Consider the following 17,096-nt stretch of genomic DNA (forward strand, 5'->3'; position numbering starts at 1 on the left):
CTGCCCAAATACCACTTATTAACACTGTGACAAGTTTTCATACCAAGAGAGAAACTGCAAGGTAGATGCCCTTAAGCATTATGCCATACTGCCTCAACAAACCATAATGGACAATTTATCTGCCATATTCCTCCTACAGAGGTGGCTTTCACTCTTTTCCCATACCTTAAACACAATGCAAAAGCTCTGTCTGTATAATCAACTTTGAGGGTTTCCCCAAACTTCATTCTCTCTTTTTGGTCTTCTAGAGGGGCTTCAATTGCCCCATTTCTTTCAACGTTGATTTTACTAAGATTCCTCCTTGGCCTTCCCTTCACATACCACACACCTTCCCTTCAATGGCTTCCAAAATCATCTACTGATTGTTGATTCCCAAATCTACTCTAGCCTAGGTATCTCTACTGAACGCCACATCCATGTATCTAACTGCTTAATGGATGCCTAACTATTACCTTAACTCAACAGGTCCAAACTGGAACTCAACACTTTCCCTCCTCAATCCAAGACTGCTCTATCTTCTGTGTTTTTAATACCATTTACATCGCTGACCAATCCAAACACCCAGTGGAGGCAGAGTGACCTTCCTAAAATGCAAATATCACTCTGTTGCTCCTCTACTTAAAAATCCTTTGGAGCCCCTTACTGTGCAAACCACCAGGACAAAGTCCAAATTCCTGAGCATGGTATGTGAGACCCTTCATAATATGGACGCTGATTACCTATCAATCATCTTTTACCAGTTTCACCTCATTTCCACTCTGACTGTGCTCCAGTCACATAGAACTCTTTCCGGTACCCTACATAAGCCCTAAATCCTTGCCTCTAAACCAGCAGCGTCCAACAGAATACCCTATGATAATGGAAATGTTCTTTATCTGCACTATTGAATATAGTAACTGTTAGTGATGTGGCTAGTGTGACTCAGAAACTGCATTTTTAAATTTTAATTAGATATTTACATTTGGCTAGTGGCTACCGTATTCAACAGCACAGCTGTAAACACATGTATATACTATTCCCTCAACCTAATATACACAGGTGTGTGTGGAAAGCCCTGGTCATTGCCACCATCTAACATCATCAGTATTGATTCTTTTGTTAGATAATTCCCTTTATTTCTGTGATTAATAATTAATAAGGTCCCACTCTACACAAGACACTATTTAAAACCTGAAGTGAAACTAGCTATATAATTTCACTTGTAAACTGCAGCTGTTCATTTTTCTAAAAGTTTACTGCTTCTTTCAAGACAGTGGCTTAATTACAATTTGTCTTAAAAGGACTGGCCTTTAAGAAATGAACAGACTCCATGTATTAGTAAATGGAAAAAAAAATCATAATGCTATATTACACTACAAAAGCATACACCTTTGCTTTTAAAATACAGAGCATGCATATATGCAAAAGAAAAAGGACAAGGAAGATCTGTAATATGTTAATTGATTCTCTTTGGGTGTTGAAATTAGGGTTGTTATTTTTTAGCTAACTTGCAATTGCCAAATTTTCTATAAGGAAAAGAGCTAACAGCCCAGTGATTCTCTCCTCTTTGTTACATCATCAATTTTTCCTCCTGTACATCAGACGGTTCCATCAGAAAACAAGATAAAATAGTTTTTCCCATTAAAAAAAAAAAAAACCCTTTGTCTTAACATCCCCTTCCAGGTACCATTCCATTTTTCTGCTCCCCTTATACTTTAATACATACTAACAGCGATTCTTCTCCTTGCTCTCTTAAACCCACTCCAGTCAGGTTTTCAGTCCTACCTCTGCATCTGAACTGCTTGTCAACATCACCAAAATCTTCCACACGTACAAACTCACTTGTCAGTAATCATGTTACTTGACCCTGTTGGTACAGTTTGACACAACTGCTCCAGGAATGCCCTGGGGCTTAGTACTCTGACCTTTTCTCTTTCTCCTCAGTGCCTCGTCCAATCCATGGTATTCACTACCATCTAGAACCTGATGACTCAATATATATCACTACTCTGAATCCTCCCTTAAGCTCCAGATTCATTCATCCAACTGCCTATTTAATATCTCCACCTGGATGTCTAACAAGCACCTCAAACTTTACATGCTGAAGCTCTTGATTCCCCTCCCCTTTAAAAACTTCCTCATCACACATCTTGATTTTAGTGGACAGCCAATTCCAAACTTATAGCTACTTAGGAAAAAAACAAAAACAAAAAAAAACAAAAAAAAAACAAAAAAACCCAAAAACCTTGTATCCATCCTTGATACCTTTTTCTGTCATACACCCAAATCATCAGCAAAATCTCACTGGCTCTACCTTCCAATTTAACCCTTTCTCTCTATTACCACCAATCTGATTTAGTCATCATCTTCGCTTGCCTGGATTACTGCATTAGTCTCCCTGCCAGTCTCCCTGCCTTAAATCTGGAGTCTATTCCTGGTTCAGGAGGCAAAGCGATACATTTAAAAGGTGAGCTGGATCACCTCACTTCTCTGTTCAAAACCCTCCAATAGCTTCCCTTCTCAGTCAGTAAAATCAAAGTTCTTAACAATGATTTACATGGCCCTATGCAATCTGGTTCCTCACGTCTCTGACTCCTCACCTACCGACTTGCCCCCTCCTCTTCACTCACTCTGCTCTAACCATACTGGCCTGTCTGTTGATCCTCACACAGGTCCAAAATTCTCCTACTTCAGGGCCTGGGCAGTTACAATTTCTTCTGATGCAATACTCTCCCCAAGTGTCACTACTCACTTGCTTCAGGTCTGGGCTCCATTAACAAATTCTCAAGGACATTTCCTGACCTTGCTATTTCAAACTCCAACCCAATCTCCACCCTAACCGTCTGTCCTCTTTCCCTGCTTTATTTTTCGCCACCGCATTCCTGATCACCAAATGACCAACCATACATTGACCTCTTTGATTGTCTTCCATGAAAGCAGGCATTCTGCCCATTACTTAATCCCCAGCATCAAAAACAGTGCCTAGCATACTGAAGCCATTAATATATGTTAATTCAATAAATTACTTCTGTAATTTTTTTAAGTTAGTGAATAAACACTGGACATGAACAAGCAGGTTCCAAGTACCCCACAGACTATAATCTTCTTGATGCATGAAATATAGATGGCACACAACAGGCACTTAATAGTTACTGATGAACTTCTAAATGCCCATACTGCTCAAAACCTTCCGATTGCTGCTCCTATGATTCAAAGTTAAATCCAAAGCCCCTACACAATCTGGCCCCCTACCTCTTTGCCCTCATAGTACTAATTTCCCCCTCAACCTTCATGACCAAACTCTTAATCGAGGCTTTAACAAATTTTGAGAAAATCCATTCCTAGAGTAAAGCTGGGTAAAGTGTAGCTCAGCCTACTTCCAAAACCCATGATTTTGGAATTGGCATTATTCATGAGTCTCTCCCTTGTCCAGCTGCCATGCCACCGCACTCAGCTGAAAGATTAAGGCACTGGCCTTCTAATTAGGTCAGTTCCTATCGGCAACACAAACAATCATCCCATCAATAGCAGACATTGACTATAAATTGTTCATTTCTGTATACCTATGAACTTTTTCCAGCTGATATGCTAAATAAGTCTTCCCTAAATACACAAACCAATGAACGTTACTCATAATCATATGAAATAAAGGAAAATCATTTCCTTCTTGATTATTCTACTTTGGGTGCTTCACTTTAAATTCTGAATTTGGACTACGGGCAATTTGTTTTTGTCAGTAGTTCATTTATATACACAAATGCAATACTGTCAAATTATTTCACTATAATACATTTGTCATTCCATGATCATTTGTAACTTTTCATGCAGTAAAAAAAAGAACATTTCAACCAACCATCTGTCTTCTTTTTCTGTTCTGTTTTAATCATTCATTCTAGTAGTGTTGCTCTAAATTCTAAATACTTTTTAGAAATAAGGGACGCCTGGCTGGTTCAGTTGGTAAAATGTGCGACTCTTGGTCTTGGGGTCATGAGTTAGAGCCCCACACTGGGAGAAGAATTTAAGAAAAAACAAACAAGGGGCACCTGGGTAGCTCAGTCAGCTAAGCATCCTGCTCTAGATTTTGGCACAGGTCATGATTTCACAGTTCACAAATTCGAGCCCCACATCAGGCTCTACACTATGTGTGTAGAACCTGCTTAGGATTCTCTTTCTCTCTCTGCCTTTGCCCCTCCTATGCTCTCACTCTCTCTCTCTCAAAAATAAATAAATAAATAAAATTAAAAAAAAACAAAAACAAAACAGGGGTGCCTGAGTGGCTCAGTCAGTTGAGTGTCAAACTTCAGCCCAGGACATGATCTCACGGTCCGTGAGTTTGAGCCCCACATCAGGCTCTGTGCTGACAGCTCAGAGCCTGGAACCTGCTTCGGATTCTGTGTGTGTCTCTCTCTCTACCCCTCCCCTGCTCATGCTCGCAGTCTCTCTCTCTCTCAAAAATAAACATTAAAAAAAAAAACAAACAAACCTGCCTAGAAATAATGCAATATAACACATCTTGGGAGTTAACTGTAAGGCTTGAAATTTAAATATTCCAAATTTTCTCCCTGGATTTCACCTGATCAGTGATCTTAAAATAATATACTCTGTATCAAAGATGAATATTTCGTGGCTGAATATTTATTTTTTATTTATTTTATTTTATTTTTACATTTATTTATTTTTGAGAGTGTGAGGCAGAGCACGAGAAGAGGAGGGGCAGAGAGACAAGGAGACAGAGAAATCGAAGCAGGCTCCAGGCCCTGAGCACTGAGCCCAATGCAGGGCTTGAACCCACAAACCATTAGATCATGACCTGAGACGAAGTCAAACACTTAACTGACTGAGTGTCTTGAGCCACAGATTGAGCCACACAGGCGACCCTTGGCTGAATATTTATTAAGATATATAGTAAAAGTCAGAACTGACTCTCCCCCAAGAAGAACAATAAAATGGAACACTTTTATTATCTGTTGGAAAATAGGAATCTGCTTACAGGCACTATTTCATCAATTTGCTTGTACAATGTGGTAAAATTTTATTTCATTTGAAGTATATTTCAAGAATTAAATTATAGGAACCCTATGTACCAGTGAAATGACAATTTTTAACTTGAGTAGTTGGTCTTATAAAACTAGCAATCTTATTGGGGCGCCTGGGTGGCTCAGTCGGTTAAGCGTCTGACTTCAGCTCAGGTCACAATCTCGCGGTCCGCGAGTTCGAGCCCCGCGTCGGGCTCTGGGCTGATGGCTCAGAGCCTGGAGCCTGCTTCCGATTCTGTGCCTCCCTCTCTTTCTGCCCCTCCCCCGTTCATGCTGTGTCTCTCTCTGTCTCAAAAATAAATAAATGTTAAAAAAAAAAAACTAGCAATCTTATTCATGTGAAGACAAAAACAACTAGCTCATCTAGCTGGGAATGCATTGCAGATACCATTACACAGTTTCTTCTTCCATTAACTGCCATCTTGGGACACATGGAATTAACCAAGTCAAAGATCAATAAAACACTGACATTGCCTAGAATTTTATGTGCCCTTTACAAATAAAAAAGGTGAATCCAACTTACACACATAACATGGCAAATATGTTGTTAAAAACAATAATATATTTGGACATATGTCCTTCAAACATAACTGAAGCACAACATCATGCTACAGAAATCATTAGTGGAATCTATTTACATACTTGCAACCCTGGACTTCTGAGCACAAAAGAAAGGAATTAACAATGAGAAGTCTATGCCTCTTCCTAATATGCTGACAAACCAGGGCTCCAACACTTGCAGCATCTCAAACTAAAATATCTGACATATCAAAATTGCAGCATTTCCATTTTGTTCAGTAAAGTACTGTTTACATAAGTAAAGTCTTAAATATCTTTTGGTTAGAAATATCACACTGAAAAGCTGAGAATTATGCAATTTAACATTAATTATATACTCGTATTATTATTAGTTCACTTTTAGCTTTATCTCACCAACTAAATTTGAATTTGTTTTTCAATGTTTATTCATTTTTGAGAGACAGAAACAGAGCATGCGCAGGGGAGAAGAGAGAAAGGGAGACACAGAATCTGAGGCAGGCTCCAGGCTCCAAGCTGTCAGCATGGAGCCCGACGCATGGCTCAATCCCAGGAACCGTGAGATCATGACCTGAGTTGAAGTTGGATGTTTAACCAACTGAGCCATCTAGACGCCCTAAATTCTAAGTGTCTTCAAAGCAAGATAAAGGTCTTATAATTGTTTTGTATCTTTGTGCTGAAACCACATAATTATGAACTATACATATGGAATAATCCCTAATGTGCAAATAACTGGCTTGTATTCTTCAAATGTGCCAAAGTAGCAAAAGACAAAGGTTAAGGAACTATTTTGAAGAGTGGAAGAGAGACAAAAAATTTCTGATTGTGGGGCACATGGGTGGCTCAGTAGGTTAAGTGTCCAACTCTTGATTTCAGTTCAGGTCATGATCTCAAGTTTGTGGGATCAAGGCCCACGCTGGGCTCTGTGCTGAAAGTGTGGAGCATGCTTAGGATTAGGTCTCTCCTCTTCTCTCTCTGCCCCTCCCCCACTCATGCTCACTCACATTCTCTCTCTCAAAATAATTAAAACACCTCCATGACGTTTCCAAGTCAGTTAGCCCTAACACAGTAAAGATTCAAGTAATGCCATAAAGAAAATGGCTGTTCTGGAACTATATACAATTAATTTCAGGGTGATGCAATAACACATCAATAATGTACAATACAATAAGGATACCAGACCAGGTTTCCTTCTCTATATGGTCCAATGAATCAGTCATGCTTTATTTTTTTTTAACTACACTAATCACAGAAACAATAAATATTAGTAGAATCTGAATCATTCAATTGAGTAAAGGATGTGAAAATATTATTAAGAAAAATTGTAAGATAAACACTTTGCTCACAAATTATTCTTTCACATAAAATATACAATCTAATAGTATGTATGTGAAATAGACATTCTTTTATACAATATTCAACAAATATTTGTTGAGTAACTACACAACCGAAAAATACAGGGTGACTTAATGAGATACAATTATTGGTGAGAAATACTAGGACAAGTGAAAACAAAGTAGAGCAAGCTTTGAACAACTGGAACTATAAAAAAGCATTAGGGGCACCTGGGTAGCTCAGTCAACTGAGCATCTGACTCTTGATTTCAGCTCAGGTCATGATCCCAGGGTTGTGGAATCAAGCCCCACGTTAGGCTCCATACTGAGCATGGAGCCTGCTTGAGATTTTCTGTCTCTCTCTGCCCCTCTCCCCTGCTCATGCACTCTCGCTCTCTCAAATAAAAATAAAAAAAGTTTTTTAAAGCATTAAATGAAAAAATAATAAAAATATGATATAATCCCTAATTAAAATTAAATAATATAAATAAAAAATGGCAACAGTCACACAAAAAAGTTTAGAACCTTGTATGAGACACAATGACTCTTTGACGTATGTCCCAAATAATAAGTTACTATTATTACAGCACTGACATCTGGGACCGGTTTATCTTTATTTTTAATAAAGTACACTCAAGAACATCCCTATAAAAAGGTTACTTTCGTTCAGCTGCACTTCCATATGCCTTTTTGAACGAGAGAACAAGTGACAGAGATAAGGTTAGATTTGCTGTAATTACATAGAAACCACAGACCCATGTAATCTTCCTAGGGGACGCCACTAAGAAACACTGATATGAAGGATTAAAATGTTATATATAATCTTCAAGACTGATATTGTAAAACTGACAATAAATAAAACTTAAGTTAAAAAAATAAGCTAGGCTTTACTCACGCAGTACAAATACAAAGATGCAGTACTGACTACGATGTATCACAGGACATAGTATGACTACAGGAATGCATGGCAGCCCGTTTGGGGTCTAAATCAGCTCTGTGAATCTAAACAAATGAAAAATCCACCCCCATTTCAACAGAAACTTAAAAATGCTATTTTTTAGTGTGTATGAGGGGGTACTGCATTGCTAAGTTACTAGTTACTAAGGTTCTCTCTTATTATTAAACCCAATGGCCTCTTTTCAGGCTTCATTGTATTTATCTTCACTATGTAACTCCTAACATAGGTGACCACTTCCTCTTATTAACTTTCCCCTTAGCTCTGCCACCCCCAGTTTTGTTTTTTTGTTTGTTTGTTTGTTTGTTCTTTTAAACCTTCCTCTGGTTTCCCACCCATCAGAGCGTGGTCTCTTTCCCTAGTTCTAACCTTAAATGTTGGTATTCCCTCAGTCTATGTCTAAAATGCCTTCTTTTCTATACAAGAGAAGTTCTCTGGCAGGGGCAGGGGTGATGGGGGAGTCATTCGCCCATTCCCAAGCTTAATTACTGCCTACAGCTCATAAATATCTATGTCTCATTTGAACATGCACGTTTTTTTGCAACTCTCCTGGTTTCTACATACTTTGCTTGAGGAACTCCCACTTTCCTCCACCTGGCAAAAAAAACTTCCTAGGCTTTAAGAACTAAAATGTCACCACCTCAGTGCAGCTTCCACTAGCTTTTCCAAATACTGTTAATTAATATTCTAGTTTAGAAATCACTTTCAACTCTACCATCTTATGAGAACCTCACAAAACAGGCAAGTATCATCACCTTTCTAGAAAAGAGGATACTGAAGTTTCAAGAGATCAAGCAGGGGCACCTGGGTGGCTCAGGTGGGTTAAGTGTGGGACTCTTGATTTCAGGTCAGGTCACACAATCTTACAGTTCGTGAATTTGAGCCCCACATTGGGCTCCGTGCTGTGTGGAGCCTGCTTGGGATTCTCTCTCCCTCTCTCTCTGCCCCTCCCCTGCTTATGCTCTCTTTCTCAAAACAATAAATAAACTTAAAAAAAAAAAAAATGAAGAGATAAAGCAAAGTGAACAAGGAAACATTACTCCAAGCAGAAAACAGGAACTTAAACCCAGTTCTCACTCCAGGTCCAATGCTCTTTCTAATACACCATGATACTCTCAAAGAAGATTCAGAAATTTAGTAGTTTTACCATCGTTAAGAAAAATACGTCTCCTGTTTCTTTCTAGAAATTGTTTAATCTAGAAATAAAATTATTAAAATTATTTTTTAAGTTTATTTATTTATTTCGGGGAGAAGGGGCAGAGAGAGATGGAGAGAGAATCCCAAGCAGGATCCGCACTGTCACCACAGAGCCCCGATACGGGGCTCAAACGCACAAACCATGAGATCATGACCTGAGCTAATACCAAGAGTCAGACACTTGACTACTAAGCCACCCAGGCAGCCCAAAAAATTATTTTTAATTGTACACACACAGCCAAACTGGCTAAGATAAAAGAAGAACTTCTTTAAGATAAAGCAGGAAAATAATTTAGGAAAAAAACTAAGAGCAATAAAAGTTTACAACAATCCCAAAAGAAAGAAATACAGAAAGAAAAAAAAAACTTTACATTTTAAATGGAAAAACTGAACATCTTGAAACCAATAATCTACTACACAGTCTTGATTAACCAATAAATGACGTACAGGATCTGCTTTTATAAAATGATCTAAAAGTCCACAATTCTGGTTTTTTTTAAAGGAAGAAAGGCACACACAAAAAATTGATAAATAAGATTAAATTCAGAAAACAAAAATCATCAGTAATTCTGTCACTAGGAAGTGACAGGCATCCCTGAGGTGGTTAGTGAAGGATCAAAGGACACATAAAGCTTTAAGACAAGAGGCCAAAGAACAGATTAGAAGAAGTGGGAGAGGTGGAAATCAACATTTTGCTGCGATTGCAGTAAAGAATGGCTCAGGAGATTCATCAGTGGTAGCTGCATCTAGGAGATGGTGGGTTTAATAAGGAGCAAGACATGTGCACATCTCAAAGTATCCCCCCCATAGAAAGACTACTGGAGAAAAAAAATAGAGGACAACGTTTTTACACTCTGCCTCCAGATGCAAGTCTGAGAAAGCCACATCACTATGGGAGTTTTCTAGCCAGAGGTACGTAACACGAATCTAAACATGAGGAAACACCAACAAATCCAAAGTGATTAACATGCTGTAAAATAACTGGCTTGTATTCTTCAAATGTGCCAAAGTAGTGAAAGACAAAGGTTAAGGAACTATTTCAGATTTAAAGGAGATTAAAAGAGATACAACAACTAAATGAAGTACATGATCCTGGATTGGATCCAGGATCCAATCATGCTGTACTAGACAGAAAAAAAATACTAAAAAAAAAAAAAAGTATTTATTGAGACAAATGACAACATTCAATTACAGACTACAGACTGTACTGATATTAAATTTCCTCAATATAAAAATATTGTCCTTAAAACAATGAAAAATGTAAAAAAATCATTGTTCTTAAATACATACCAAAGTATTAAGAGTAAAGAGACAGAATGTATACAACCTATTTTTCAATGGATCAAAAACCAAAATATTAATGTATATGTGTGTATGTATGTGGAGAAAGAGAAAAATAAAGCAATGTAGCAAAAAAAAATTTTAAGTGATGACTCTACATTAACGGTAGGTCTTTGTTCTATTCTTGTAACTTTTTTGTAAATCTGAAATTATTTCAAGGTGAACCATCAAAAATTAGAGCAGAGTTGGCAGGTGAATGGATGGAGAGAGTCAAAAGGGATAACTTCCAGGTATGAAATAAGTCAGTTATGGGATGCTCTGTAAGCTTGGTGACTACAGTCAATAACACTGTATTGCGTATTTAAAAGTTACTGAAAATAAATCTTAAAAGTTCTCATCACAAGGAAAAAAGAAAACTGTAACTATGTATAGTGACTGATGTTAACTAGACCTATTATGGTGATCATTTCTGAATACATACAAATATTGAACCATGAAGTTATATACCTGAAACTAATATCATGTTACATGTCAAGAATACCTCAGTTAAAAAAAAAAAAAAAAAAAAGGAGGGGAGGAATAGGATAAGCTTTAAGTTTTTTTACTTAAATTTTGTCATTTGGTTGGGGAAAAAGTCAAAAAATATCACCATTTTAAACAAGAACGTAGGCTGAAGAGAGATTAAAGGAACACTTCCAGAACAGAGGTCTCCTTGCTCATATACAATCCCACTAGGTTTGCAGTTCAATGACCAAAATGTTTCTAATTCCTGGAAACTTCAAGGTAATACATGGTCTACGGCTACTTTTCAAAGTTTTAGACTTTTAATAAGTTGTATGCATTCTCTAATAAAAGCACCATAAATGTCATCAAGTGGTAAGTAGTATATAAAGAACTTGAGAGAATGGGCTTTGAGATTAGGCCTGTGTTCAAATTCAGAGTGTAGTGTTCAAGCTCTGTGATCTTGGACAAGTTTTAACCACTTGTGCTCCAATTTCCTCATCTGCAAAATGGAATCAGTCAAGTATCTGGAAACAAGCCACTGAACTACTAAGGAGGACTGAATAAGATAAATGTAAAACAGTGTGCACAAAAGCACAAGCACTCAATAAATATTAGCTATTTTTACTTTTTCTTCAATGTTTATTTTTGAGAGAGACAGAGTCAGAGTGTGAGCAGGGGAGGGGCAGAGAGAAAGGGAGACACGGAATCTGCAGCAGGCTCCAGGCTCGGAGCTGTCAGCACAGAGCCCAAAGAAAGGCTAGAACTCATCAACCTAGACCATGACCCGAGTCAAGTTGGACGCGTAACCGACTGAGCCACCCAGGCGCCCCTTAGCTATTTTTATTTTAAATCCAACCCGCTTGGTCACCTCAACAGCACTGGTCACAGTCAAAGCCATACATGGTTGTCCAAACCAGGCCCAAATCTGACAAAATAGGAAGTCAGAAACTCTAAGAGAAAAACATCTTAGATGTTAACAAACCATAAAAGTAAGTTAATCGTAAGCAAATCACATGCAAAGAAGACTGAGGCTGACTTACAGGGTAATTCACCAGCTGAACATTTTGCTAACAGAAGTGTGCAACTGCAACAAGCTCCCCATTAGAACAATCCATCATTCTAAATGCACTGAATGAAAAATGAAGAGAAATTATCTTACCTGAGAACAAGGGGAAAAAAACTGTACTCCACATGCTGTATATAAGATTTCAGTCAGCTTAATACAGTCAAAATGTAAACCCAATTTCAACTACTAGCAACCTTCCAGACTGCCTGTTCTTGTTAGTAAAAATTTAAATTTAAATTATACTCTTCTGACATCTACAAGGCCATCAGCACAGCTACTTTAGCTTAATTTAGCATGAATCTAGTGACAGCCTATTATGTGACCATAGTCTAGTACTGAGACATTAAAAATAAGAGAAATGTAAAAATGATTACAAGAAAATTTAAAGTTACCAGAATTCTGTAAGTTTAAAATCCCTCCCACCAAAAAGTTTGGGGGTGTTTTCTTTCCATTTTTCGATGGTACTCATTTTTCCTTTTACAAAACTAAATGCACATTGTTTAGTATTTGTCTTTAAAATTCACATTATTTGGGCGCCTGGGTGGTTCAATGAGTTAAGTGTCTGATTTGGACGCGGGTCATGATCTCATGGTTCGTGGGCTGAAGCCCCTGCATCAGGCTCTGTGCTGACAGCTCAGAGCCTGGAGCCTGCTTTGGATTCTGTGCCTCCCCCTCTCTCTTCCCCTCTCCCGCTCATGCTGTCTCTCTGTGTCACTCAAAGATAAGTATTTTAAAAAATTAAAAATAAATAATAAACTCAAACTCGTTATTAATTTGTAAAACCTAAAGATTTGTTCACAGTCATACTTTTCTCTACTTATATGCTTATTACTTTGGTATTGCGGGTTTTTTTTCCCTTGTAATGCAAAGGATATTGTCCAAAAACACGAATGTTCGTATAAAATAGTTTGTCCATTCATAAAGCGCCTAAAACACCTACCTCCACGCTCCTACACTCCAGAGTGAGAGAAGAGTTTCCCATACGCAACAAGCACTCTAACGCGTCCTCTCAACTCCTCAAACACCTTTTTCACAATAACGCCCAATTCTCCCAAATTTGATCCAGCAAATACTAAGTAAGCTAGAAGTGTTTGTTCAAAAATCAGATTCCGGTGCCCCAGAACAGACCAACTTAATGAGAGTCTTGGGGATGAGACCTGAAGCTCTCCAAACGGTTCTTTCCTCGCTAAAGTTTGAAAACGACGAGGGACCCCTACACACACTCCAAACTCTCCCCCACAACTCCCACCACTCCCAACTGACTCAACCCCACCCACCAGCGGGAAACGCTACCGCCCGGCTCCCGTGCGGTCTCAAAACGCCCCCGCCTGTCTTGGGGTCCAATCCCAAACCCGTGGCCCGCTCCTCCGGGGTCCCCAGCTCCTCATTCCCAGCCCCACACCCCAAACCTTCTTCCTCACTTCTTCAGATCGCTGCTAAAGAGGCCAAAGGCGCCGGAGGGGGAAATGGTCGAGGTCGCCTCCTGACCCAGCTCCGTCGCCTCCCCTCCGCCGGACTGCTCACTGTAAGCGAAGCTGTTGCTGGACATTGCTGCGGTGCTGGCTGGGGTCGGGTTGGTCCTGCCGGGGCTTCTCCCCGAAAAGCTCCTGTCCCGAGGACGCGGAACAAAACTAGTTCGCGAGCGGAGGGGCGCTAGCTAGCGCTTCCGGACTCGTCACGGCTCCCTTAGACGACCTGGCGGCCCACCCCCTGCGCATGCCCAGTGTGCAGGCAGGCCGGCGCCCACCCCTCCCAGGCCTTGACTGGATTTGCCTTCTCCGGGTTTTTGAGGTGGTTGAGTGGCTCGGTCCCAGGCGGTGCGGAAGGGAGTCGGTGGGCGGAACCAGAAGGGCCTCTCGGCTTTTAAAGTTTTTCGGAGAGAAATACCCATTGTATCGAATTTGATCCCTTAAGGAGGTTTCCCCACCCGGGACACTTTTACTTGATTCCTTTAGTAAACCAATAGCTTTCAGATTTCTTCTGAAATGCCATTTAACACACCTGATCAAGTGTCCTAAATGTAAGACGATCGCTTTTCCTTTCGTGGGCTGGTTTCTGCTCCACTTCCTCCTGCCAGCATTGCCTTACTTTCACAGCCGTCCCACGCAAGCCCTTTCCCTGAAGACTGTGCCTTTGAGAATCCATTGAGAAGGGTTCGTTCCAGTGAAAGGTTTGAACGAAAATCCAGGGCCAGCAATTCCCAGGGGCTAAAGGAGCGCTTCCTACTGGCCTCTGACCACCAAAAATAAAATCAAATAGAGCCACCTCGGGCGCCAGGTGTACTGTATTATCTGGACACGTCTTTACTTCTTGCTTTCCCACTGTCAGCACTCTCTAACATCTGCTAGGGAGCTAACGCTGAATGTTGCCTGGCCTCAGAGTAGCACTTGGTAAAGCCTCTTTCTGGCATAAGGTCCCCCAGGATGCCAGCTCAGAGAGGTTCCAGAGCCTTCCCTACTTTTCCCTATTCTTTTCCCCTCTAAGTTAGCCTTAAGACCCAAAGGCCAGAAACAGTTAGGACCTAGTGAAACACAAATTGGGGCCCAGCCCCTCTAGGAGGAGGGTGGAGCCTGTTCAAGGATCAACTCCTCAAAAGGCCACGCAGAAAATAATGAAATACCAATGCACACCTGCTAAAATAAAACCTGGAAGACTTAAAAACTCTAAATGTGACAGATAGGAACTCTCATTACTCGCAGGAATGCAAAGTGGTACAACCATTTGGAAGATACTTTGTCAGTTTCTCATAAAATTAAAAATATTCCAACTATATAATTCAGCAATACCAACCCTTGATATTTGCGGGGGTTAAAAATATGCCCACCCCAAAACCTGCACATGGATGCTAATAAAAGCATTATTCATAATTACCAAAACTTGGAAGCAACCAAAATGTCCTTCAGTGGGTGAATGGATGAGTAAACTGTGATCTATCCAGACAATGTAATATTCCTCAGCGCTTCAAAGGATATGAGGTATCAAGCCAAGAAAAGACCTAGAGGAAACTTAAACGCACATTACTAAGAGAAGCAAATCTGAAAAGGCAACCTACTATATGATTCCAACTGTATAACATTCTGGAAAAGGCAAATTATGGAGACAGTAAAAAAAAAAATCAATAGTTGTCAGGAGTTGGAGAAGGGAGAGGGATGAATAAGCAGAGCACAGAGGATTCTTAGGGCAATGAAAATACCCTGTCTGATACCATAATGATGGATACATGTCATTATACATTTGTCCAAGCCCATAGAATATATAACAACGAGGGGCACCTGGGGGCTGAGTGGGTTAAGCATCATAATCTTGATTTGGGCTCAGGTCATTATCTCACAGTGGTGAAAATGAGCCTTGTCCGGCTCCACACCTAGTGGTGTGGGATTCTGTCTCCCTCTGTCTGCCCCTCTTCTGCTCCATACACAGCTCTCTCTCTCTCTCAAAACAAAAACAAAAACAACACTATAAAACACCAAGAGTGAACCCAAAAGGGAACTATGGACTTTGGGTGATAATGATGTGTCAACGCAAGTCATCAGTTGCACCAAATGTACTACTTTGGTGAGGATGTTCATGATGGAAAGGTTATGCATGTGTGGGGGTAAGAGGTGTGTGGGAAATCTCTGTACTTTCCTCTCCATTTTGCTGTGAACCTTAAAATGCTCCAAATAAAGTCTTAATTTAACAAATGAAAATTAATTTAAAAAATAAAGGCGGCACTGTTCCTGTGAAACACCCATGACCAAGACCCAGTCTTTAGGTGGAGAGGAGGAAGCATCCTCCAAACTTCACAGTCTGGTCAAAACTTCACAGGTTTGGGGGCATCTGGGTGGCTTACTTGGCTAAGCATCCGATTTCGGCTCAGGTCATGATCTAGCAGTTCCATGGGTTCAAGCCCCCCATCAGGCTCTGTGCTGACAGCTCTGAGCCTGGAGCCTGCTCAGATTCTGTGTCTCCCTCTCTCTCTGGCCCTCCCCTGCTTGCACTGTCTCTCTTTTCCTCTCAAAAGTAAAGAAACATTAAAAAAAAACTTGACAGGTTTTGGGGTGCCTGGGTAGCTCAGTTGGTAGCTCCAACTCTTGATTTCAGCTCAGGTCATGATCTCACAGTGTGTGAGATCAAGCCCCATGTGGGCTCTGTGCCAACAGCACAGAGTCTATTGGGATCCTCTCTTTTCCTCTCTCTGCCCCTTGCCTGCTCTTTCTCTCTCTCAAAATAAATAAATGAACATTTTTTTAAAGTGACAGGTTTTTATTTCAGCTGATAAAATGATGAAGTTTATGGGGCGCCTGGGTGGCTCAGTCGGTTGGGCATCCAACTTCAGCTCAGGTCATGATCTGGCGGTTCCTGAGTTTGAGCCCCACCTGGAGCTCTGTGCTGACAGCTCGGAGCCTGGAGCCTATTTCAGATTCCATGTCTCCCTCTCCCTGCCCCTCCCCGACTCATGCTGTGTGTGTGTGTGTGTGTGTGTGTGTGTGTGTGTGTGTGTGTGTCTCAAAATAAATAAACATTAAAAAATTTTTTTAAATGATGACATTTATTATTTTATTGATGATACTGGTCAATTTATGGAATGTTACCTATTGCTAATTATTCATGATGATGATAATGGTGGTAATAATTACAGATGTACTTAATAGATGGCTTAATATGTACTAAGCATGTAAGTGATTTACATATACAGTATAATTCATTTAATAGTAAAAGAAGCTATCTTTGGTTTCCTTTATCTATAAAATGAGGACACTGATAAATACATACCTTAGAGAATCTCTGGCATATATATCTGGGTGTAGAATATCTTGAATGTAGATTACTGAATAGCCACTTAAAATTCTCTTAATTTATTTAAGAATTTTAGATGGCCCTAATCTCAGAGACAAAGGTTTAAGTTATATAAAATGATCTTGTTGTTCTACTTTTTCTCATATTTCTAATACATTGAATATTTTGATTTGGTCTCAGGTTTTGGAAAAAGGTTAAGTAGCTAGGTAATATGTTTAGCAAGAGAGGCACTGCTGAAGGATGGGTCCACTGGAAATCTCTTCCATTATGCCCCGTGTCTTAGGCTCACTTACAAAGTCAGTAAATATAACGTTCTTTTCTGCCATATTGTTTTCACTGAGAGAACAACAGCCAGATCCAGGTTTGAACCCCAACTACGTCACTAGCTAAGATCTATGTAAGCAGGCAAGTTATTAACCTTTCTGAGA

General features: G+C 39.8%; 1 protein-coding gene across 2 annotated transcripts in view; it reads right to left on the reverse strand.

Annotated features, from left to right (window-relative positions):
* Positions 1 to 13,600, reverse strand: part of AP3B1 (adaptor related protein complex 3 subunit beta 1) — a 261,873-nt gene extending 248,273 nt beyond the window's left edge. Inside the window, exon 1 of one of the 2 annotated variants that reach the window (XM_053224248.1) lies at positions 13,311 to 13,600. In XM_053224248.1, coding sequence (XP_053080223.1) covers positions 13,311 to 13,438 — 128 coding nt within the window. In that variant the 5' untranslated portion in view covers positions 13,439 to 13,600. The remainder of the gene's footprint in view (positions 1 to 13,310) is intronic. The other variant, XM_015072097.3, reaches the window with a different exon arrangement.
* Between the last annotated feature and the right edge of the window lie 3,496 nt (positions 13,601 to 17,096).

The sequence above is a fragment of the Acinonyx jubatus genome, chromosome A1, assembly GCF_027475565.1.
Source record: "Acinonyx jubatus isolate Ajub_Pintada_27869175 chromosome A1, VMU_Ajub_asm_v1.0, whole genome shotgun sequence".
In the NCBI taxonomy this organism is placed as follows: domain Eukaryota; kingdom Metazoa; phylum Chordata; class Mammalia; order Carnivora; family Felidae; genus Acinonyx; species Acinonyx jubatus.